The sequence below is a fragment of the Camelus ferus genome, chromosome 35, assembly GCF_009834535.1.
Source record: "Camelus ferus isolate YT-003-E chromosome 35, BCGSAC_Cfer_1.0, whole genome shotgun sequence".
Classification (NCBI taxonomy): Eukaryota; Metazoa; Chordata; class Mammalia; order Artiodactyla; family Camelidae; genus Camelus; species Camelus ferus.
The window spans coordinates 6,303,982-6,312,869 of NC_045730.1; the positions used below are offsets into that span (position 1 = coordinate 6,303,982).

The following is an 8,888-nucleotide window of genomic DNA, read 5'->3' on the forward strand; positions in this document are numbered from 1 at the left end:
TTACCAAAACCCAAGTCCACATTGTGACCAACAGAAGCAACAGCACTGCCACCTACTTCTCAGGGTTGTGGCAAAGGTTAAATGAGACATTAAACATAAAACTCTTAGCATAAAGCCTGGCACATAGAAAGCATTAATAATTCTTGTATCATCCTCTAAGAAGACTAAACCCTGATCTTCAGATGACCAGCCTACTCTCAGTAGACACTGAGAGAGTTCCACGTAATTTCTCCCCACCCCAGTCATCTCCAAGATGTCATGGAATGTGAGCCAAAGAGTATCTACATGTGGCATCCATTCAGAATGACAGGGAATGCTCTCCTCCGTGAGTTTGGTATTCATCTTGGGAGATTCCTCAGGCATGTGAAGGGGAGATGTCTCCTAAATGAGCTAGAGAAAGCCACGAAAAAGAAAGAAATGGGGCCAAGCAGTGACTTAAAACATGTCCGGATTTGGCCTATTTTTTCCATCAACATGTGCTGTTCTCATCAATGGGGGTTTCTCACACACTCAGTAAGAGAACAGGCAAAAGTGGATTTTGTTACTGCCTTAAGGCTCATCCAAACATGTCAGGGATGTGGTGAGCCATAAATTTTCTCCAGATTATAATCATCTTTGTGGGATCAAGTGCTCACAATAGAAAACATCTCTGACCTGTGAAATATCACCAAGGCTCCTTTAAAATTTTTTTCCCAATAATGAGGCAGGTTTACGATATGCACTTGGTTGTACAACATTTGAAAACATCCTTCCAACTCTTTGCCAGAACCACTTCTATTTTCTTGTTGGTCAAATCATTAGCCTAGATCACAGATAAAATGTAGGCATGGCCCTTGGGCTAAATCCCGCCCACTGCCTGTTTTTATAAATAAAGTTTTATTGGTTCGAACTCAAGCTTACTCTTTTACCTATTACCTGTGGTGAGTTTCACGCTACGATGGCAGAACTGAGTAGCTGCAACAGAGACTGTGTGACCAGCAAAACCTGACATATTTACTATCTGGCCCTTATAGAAGTTTGCCAACCCCTGTTCTAGATCATTGTGTCATGTAGAAAGAATAAATCCTGCTTGAATAATGGTATATCTCAGATTCTCAGAGAATTTAAAAATGTTTCCATGTTATCAAATCCATACACTTTGCTGATTGGAACAGAAAGGAGGATGTGAAGAGAGGATTACTAAAGCGGGAGTTAGAAGTCACCCATTCATTCATTCATTCATTCCACATAATACACCACCACCATCACTGCAGTGAACAATTGTGGTACAGGGTGGGCAAACTATGTGAAGCCTCTGGCCTCACAGAGTGTGAAGCCAAAGAGGGAGGTATGGGCCACATCATGCATTCGTCATTCATTCATTATCCGTTAAGTGCCAGGAAGTCTTTTAGGCACTGGGTATACACCAAGTACACGTTCTAATGGTAGAGAGAAATAACAAATGAGGACCTATGAAAAGACCAGGTGCTATGTTGAGAACATCAGCTGAACCAGGCAAAATGGAAATGTTTATACGTCAAAAAGGGTTGAATATTAACAACTGTATATGGTTCAACCGATCGGTGAAATATGCTGGGGGGATCAAGGAAGGCTTCATTGAGGAGGTGACAGGTGCACTGAGACTGGAATGACAAGCAGCACCCTGCCCTGCACATGGTGAGGGAGATGATTTCCAGGCAGGGAGAGGGAGTGGCCCAGGCGAATATCCTAAGACCACAATAAGCCTGGCCTGTTTGAGGAAGAGAAAGACCAGAGTGGCTGCAGCCACGTGAGCTGTGGGGAAAGAGGGAGGAGACAGGGACAGGGAGGTCGTCTAGGGCGAGGTCAGATGGGGTCTAGTGGGTTAGGATAAGGATATTGGCTTTTATTTGAAGAGTGACAGGGAGGCTTTTAAAAAACAAACTCAGATGATCTGATTTGTGGCTTTTGAAGTGTTTTCATCCCTCTTCTGTGGAAAGGAGACCATGATAGTAAGAAATGAAGCAGGGAGGTTGAAGAGGTGGTTGGAATTCTGAGCAAACAAATCCATAGCGAGGAAGAGGGGGGAAAGTGGGGAGGCAGTAGATGTCTGGAGGTACATTCACCAGGAGTGGGTGAGAGGCTGGATGCAATTAGGAGGGAAAATGAGGGAGGAGGAAGGATGCCAGCTTCCCAGTTCGGGTGCCTGGCTGGACAGCTGTGTGAGTCAGAAGCCTGTGAACTAACACCAGAAAAGAACCAGGTCTTGGGGGAGATTAAAGGTACAGTGTCCAACCTGTGGAGCTTCTGTTATCTTAAAGACTTTTTTTTCCCCTCAAGTGGTCTCAATGAACATGGCATCTTGTATGATTCAGGTTACCAGGCTTGTTTTAGTCTTTTTTTTTTTTTTCAATTGTTTTATTTTGAGGCGGGGGTTAACTTTGGGGGAGAGGCAATTGGGTTTATTTTATTGATTGATTGATTTAATGGAGGTACTGGAGACTGAACCCAGGACCGCATGGACGCTAAGCATGTGCTCTGCCATGGAGCTCTACCCTCTCTGCCTTGTTTTAATCTTTTAATCACAGGTTGACTACATTGTCATTTCCTTTTTCTTCTTCTGGGTCCTAGGAATAGTTTTTCTTGACTTAGTTGATTTTGATTCTTTGGGGTGAAGCTTTTGTGTTTGTGATTTCCCGAAGGTCAAGAGGGGAGTCTTGCTGTTGAGACTTGTTGGCGTGTCTTTTGGCAGAATTGAGATTTCTTTCATGCCCCTTGAGGTACACAGGAATTCGAACAGCCCACAGCTCCACTCCCAGCTTGGGGGTTTCCATTTGACCAAATGGACCTAGGAGGGAGTGGTGCCAAATATACAGTTCTTGAGAAAGGTTTATGATCTGAATTGGATCCCACCTGCAGATCACATCGTCAAACACTAAACTGAGGGTGTAAGCAGATTTTAAAACTGTGCCTTGTGATCACTTTCCAGGAGCAGCAGGTTTGGCAAAACTCCAGGTCGCATACCTGGAGCAAACATCTGAAAATATTCCAGGTTACGCAGGTGTTATGCCCTTCCGCCCCTGTACACCAAGCACTCTGCTCATCTGCTCATTAGACAAGGGCAGAAAGATCATTAGAATGGGCTCTCTCACCTCTACATTTGTAAAGCATTTTATTGACCTAACGCCTATCACATACAACCCTGTAAGCCATCAGCATACACATCTCCAGTCTCCTGCCAGGTTATCCCATTAATAATGTGCTGTTATAGCTGTGTTTCTCCCACATACATAGGCACACCTCAGAGATATCATGGCTTTGGTTCCGGACCCCTGCAATAAGGTGAAAATTGCAATAAAGTGAGTCACACTTTTTTTTTTTTTTGGTTTCCTAGTACATATACAAGTTGTGTTTACACTCTGCCAGAGTCTATGAAGTCGGCAACAGCATTCTGTCTAAAGAAACAATGCATGTACCTTAATTTAAAGATACTTTATTGCTAAAAATTGCTAATCATCACCTGAGCCTTCTGTAATCTTTTTGCAAGGGTAACATCAAAGATCACTGGTCACAGATCACCATAACAAGTATCGTAATGATGAAAACCTTAAAATATTGTGAGAATTAGAAAAATGCAAGACAGGACACCAAGTGAGCAGATGCTGTTGGAAAAACGGTGACGATATGCTTGCTTGATGCAGGGTTGCCCCAAACCTTCAATTTACAAAAAAAGTTAATATCTGTGAAGCACAGAAAAACCAAGTGCATTAAAACAACGTGTGCCTGGAATGGGCAGAGCCTTACTGTTAGTGAGCAAATGGTGCGATCAATCAGAAATAGCCAAAATGATGCCCGCTTGTAAACAATTAAGGCATTTCAAATGCAGTTCATAAACACTACTCCCTTTATAATTTCTTATCGCAGGGAAGGATTACACACAGTTAGAGAGATGATGCAATAATGCTTGCCAAGAAGAGGTGAGGACAGAATGAACCTGGTGGACCCAGATGGCAAGGTGAAAATGTTTCTCTTTCTCCAGTCTTGCCAGTCCAAATTTTAGAAGCTCTTCTTACTCTTGCCATAAAATAAACTTCACTTATGTTAGGGACACAACAGGGGAAAGGCAACATTACCATTAATTTTATTATGTTATATTAGGGTAAAGACAACATTACTACTAATTTCAAAGTGCTTTAGGACTAGAGGTTATTATCTAAAAAGACCTTTGAAGGGCAACACTTTCAAAGCGGGCCATCCAACTCACACACATCCTGAGAGCTAGGCCCTACCTTAACCACTTGTGCAAATCATAGTAATAAGTTAATCACCAAAAACAATTTTTTAAAAAGCACCCTTAAGAAGTAGTTCAATTTTAGGAGTAGGTTACTAATCCAGTTAAAGAAAAGGAGAATGGAATGAATTTTAATAGCTAACTCACAAAGACATTGACAGAAGTACTTTACCATCTCTCAATTAAAAATAAAAGTTAAACCAACAAACAGAGCATCACTGACAGACCCATATAGTATTCGTGCCTTTTCATCTAGAAATCCTGGGAATTATTTAAGGAAGGCAAGAAGGTATATGCACAAAGATGTTCACTGTGTTGCTGTTCATACAAATCAGGCCTAGAAACCATCTAAATTTTCAACCAACAGGGTGATTTAGTAAAACAATGTTCACCGACATCATGATGCTTTTTTACCCTCAAAATTATGGTTATGAAGGGCAGGTAGAAATATGGAACTATGTTTGATATTTAATTGGAAAATGCAGATTATAAAATAACACACAGTAGGTGACTTGTAGACACGTGAAGTTCTACAAAGCAAGATGTAAGAATTAAAAAAAAAATTAAGATGGATATTGGAATATGAAAACGAATATATGTCTGTATACACGTGACCGGGACATTGTGCTGTGCAGCAGAAACTGACACATTGTAAGTAGCTGTACTTCAATTAAAAAAAAATTTTTTTAAAGATGACTATTGGCTGATTTTTCTTTTATTTTCTCTTTTCTATCATGCGATTAGCTTTTAAAAATAATAAAATGAGACACAAGAAGGCAAAACTCAGGAGAGGGAGATAAGTAACAGCCAATTAACACAAGATAAATGTCAGGAAAAAGAGGCGCCTTATTCAGGTCTTGGTTTAGTTTCAATGCAACCACAGTTGAGGGTGGGTATTTGGGACAACACGCCGTTGTGCACAAACACTTCATAAAAATCCCTCGATCGAACATGTTTATATTTTGAAAATTCCCCAAAGTGCTTCTGTCTGGGAAATCCCATTTAGTGTTAAGTTAAACCCTGGAGGTCATTGTGAAATCTACCAACCGAGTCAGCTTAGACTCCAGTGAAGGAAATGCATGAACTTTTGCCACTTTGAGGTTCTTGGGTTCTCATTTTTCTGGGTCTCTGAATCACAAAGAGGTCAGAGTCCATCTGTTTTAGGAGCATTCAGAGAAAGATTTCGTTCCATAAATTCTAACACATTCAGTTCTAAGGTCAGCTGAGCTCTTCTACGACTGGCTTTTCCAAATCAGGCCCGGGGGGTGGGGAGAGGAGGTCACAGGAGGAAACCGCATTTCCAAGAACCCTGTTCCAAGAGGAGCACGCATGGTTTTCTGCAAAAGTTCGCTTTTTTATCTGAAGCCGCAGAACGTGAGCCCCCGCCCCCGGGATGAATCCAGCGCCCCGCGAAACGCAATCGCAAGCAGGAGAAGCGGTCGCCGAATCCTCCGATGTTGGGAATCGTTTGGGGAAGACGGCGCTCTCCCGGGGATGCACTGCCTTCCCCGCCGGGAGTGAAACTGAGGACTTCTCCCGCCTCTCCGAACCCATCTGCTCCAAGTTGTTCCCGAATCTCCGCGGAGTCCCGCCCCGGCCGATCCGGACCCGGGCGTTCCCCGCGCCGCCCCCCGCACCCCCACCGCTCCTTACTTGGGGTGCGGGCGGGGGAGCCACTTGGCCCTGAATGGAAACCGCCAGGGGAGAGACAGAAAAACAGGCCTACCTTAAAACTTTCCAGTCTTTGAGTGGATCCAAGTCAGAGATTAAGGAGACCATTGTCTACCAGGCGGCTGGAGGCAGATCCGACCCGGAGAGGAGGGGGTGCGGGGAGGGGGTGCCGGGGAGGGAGCGGCCGGCCGGCTTCTCGGCTCCGGCCCCGAGCGACTGGGCGCCCGCACGGCTCTTCCCACTTCTAGGATTGATAAGCACTTGTCCTGGATTTCTCCACCCCCCGGATCAATCTGGCGCTATATTACTTCCCTACCCCAGCTCATTTCTCCACACCACTTTTTTAAGCCCCCGTAATCTGCTCCAACTGATCAAATTTGACCTTTTTGTAGCCCACTTTATTCCAAGCACAGCTCTCAGTTAAATCTCTCTTTATTAACACCGTCCTCCTTGGCTTTCTTTTGGAACAAACACAGATCAAGCCTGAAGCCTCCCGACTTTGCCAGCAATCATTTACAGATTACTGCAGGCTGCACCTTCCTCCTCCTCGGGGGCAGCCCCCCTGCCTCCGAGATGAGATTTTGATTTCATATTCCAGTTAGAAGACTGGTTAGGTTTCTTCCCCCCAACCCCCAACCCCCTCCCCACCTTTTGTGTGTGTGTGTGTGTGGCTTGGGTTCTGGGACACTAGCATCTGGCTTAGAGCTTCCCTCCGAGGCTGTAACTACATGACTGTGTTAGGATTAAAAAAAAATTTTATTTGGAACCGGGCTGCTAACAAGCTCGAATTTACTGTGTGTTTTCTGGCGGAGAATTTTCTACATTGCTTTTTCTTTTCCCCCTCCTCTCTTCTTTCTTTCTTTCGTTTCTTTCTTTCATTTTAAAATAACACGGTCTTGTGTTTTACAATAACACAAAGAGGGAGAAAAGGGCGTGGGCTTTTCCCCCTCAACTTATGTATCTTTTGTCTTTCATTTAAAACTGAACATCCTTTCAATCATCATCTGAAATTGTGCAGAGCAGATACTAAAATATATATATATATTGGGAGCAGAATTGTTTTCCTGCAGTCTGGTCTGTGCTGATGTAGGTTCTTTGTGGGTGTACAGATTGCTTATTTTCAGAAGCACTGCCTCTTAAGCATGGTTTTCTGCTTTCCCAGGCTCTAGCTGAGACTTGACAACTAAAGCCCCGCCCACCCCACCCTTGCTCCCAGGATCCTGGCATTAGTCGGCCTTGACATCCCCTAGTGTCGTGACCTCCAGACTGTGTCCTTACTCCCGGATCACTTAGATTTCCCTGATATCTGCAAGCCACGTGAGCTTCATTTGTATCAAAGTCCTCTTTTTCTTACACTTATTTCAAAAGCTAAGTTTAGGATCATTACCATAAATGGAAGATCAGCCTCACTGGTCTAACAGAACAGTTTTTCTACCTGGACATGTGGACCAGCTGACCGTGTGATCTAGGTCTTTTAGTCTTGGTTCAAGAGTGTGGGCCGTGTTGGGGGGGTGGGATTCAAGACATGCTGGCACCAACCAACCACACTCCCCACAAGGAGAGCACAGATTTAAATAGAACACAGTGCCATTCAATGTTCTGCAGTGACCTTACTACCTAAAGTGGTCAGCCAGGACGGTGGGTTCCAATTTCTTGCCTTTAAGCTGAATTTACCAAGAAAAAGAATGTTTTTCTTGTTTTGCTCTGTTCTTTCCTGAGAGTTGGAAGCACAGTGCTTCACTTGTCAGGAAGTTCTTCCAGTCAACTCGAAATGCCCCTCACAGCATTCTGAATCCTCTCCCGTGACCCTTTTTTCAGGACCCCCTTCTATCTTAAAATACGCAGCAAAACCCTCATCAGAGACGTGCTTTCTCTCTCACAGTCATATGCACTTTCCTTAATAGCTGTAAATGACTCTCTCCAGAAGTACAACTATCTTTATGCTAAAGTTAAAGATAATTTCATACCTTTTACAAAAACCATCGCCTCTCTGGGGCTTCATGCTTCTTCCCAGGCTGTCTTTGCTGTCCCACTGTGGATCTTGGGTCACAGCAAAAAAATGTGTAAACATTTACATAACACTTGTAATCCCCAAGTACTTCACCAAATGTGGGTGATAATAACAGCGTCGTTTCTGTGCAGTGTACGTCCAAGGGGTTCCAAATGCTGAGATAAGATGTTTCTCCCTTTAGAAAGTTAGCAGGAAAAAGCTCAAAAGATTACAGTGAAATGATTTCTGCGACTACAGTTACATCATCTGTGTATCATCAGCCCACTACTCTGCGGCTGAGCTTCAGATCTGGGGAAGGAAGGGTGAAAGGGTCCTTCACCCTTGGAGTTCAGGGTTCCCCAGGCGAAAGGGGGAGGGACTTGGCTTTGGGCCAAAAGACAAAAGGACAAAAGCATGCTCGTCAATTATGAAATAATGCTTTAACACAGTAGTCCTTCCAAAAAAATGTTTAAAGGCGGTAGAAACTTTCCTTTGGATGAAACCTTGCACCAAGTTCAAGCGCAGAAACAGATCCTTTTCAAAGTTTATTACCAGGTACTAGGAACTGTCCTAATTTCTTTCGGAGTGTTACCTTGTGCAGGCCTTGTAACAAACTTGTTTACGAGGTAAGTTAGTAGCAGCATCCCCATTTTGTTAATGCAAGTGAGTACATTTGGGTGTGCAGAAAGCTGCTACTAGCCTGGGTTTACAGAGCTAGACCTCAACAGGGGAAGGTGTGGCACCTGGAAGCCACGCCCAGTGGCCCCCACCTGATCAACCACCCAGGGCCCCCCATCCTCCAGCAGGGTGGGGTACACAAGCCAGCTGCATCCATTTGGGAGCAGGGCTAGGGTTGGGATCAGGTTAGGGGTGGATGAGGGTTTGTATGAGGCTCCTGCTTTCTCTCCTAAGGCGCCCAGGAAACCCCTAGCGTTCAGGGGTACATGCTTTGAAATCCACTTCCTGCAAGTGTTTGAT

The 8,888-nt window shown here is 44.2% G+C and overlaps 1 protein-coding gene across 1 annotated transcript in view; it reads right to left on the reverse strand.

Annotated features, from left to right (window-relative positions):
• The window catches only part of CELF2 (CUGBP Elav-like family member 2), a 475,836-nt gene extending 469,508 nt beyond the window's left edge, over positions 1 to 6,328 (reverse strand). Inside the window, exon 1 of the mRNA XM_032474151.1 lies at positions 5,976 to 6,328. Within this exon, the coding sequence (XP_032330042.1) occupies positions 5,976 to 6,028 (53 nt within the window). The 5' untranslated portion in view covers positions 6,029 to 6,328. The remainder of the gene's footprint in view (positions 1 to 5,975) is intronic.
• Positions 6,329 to 8,888: the final 2,560 nt, after the last annotated feature.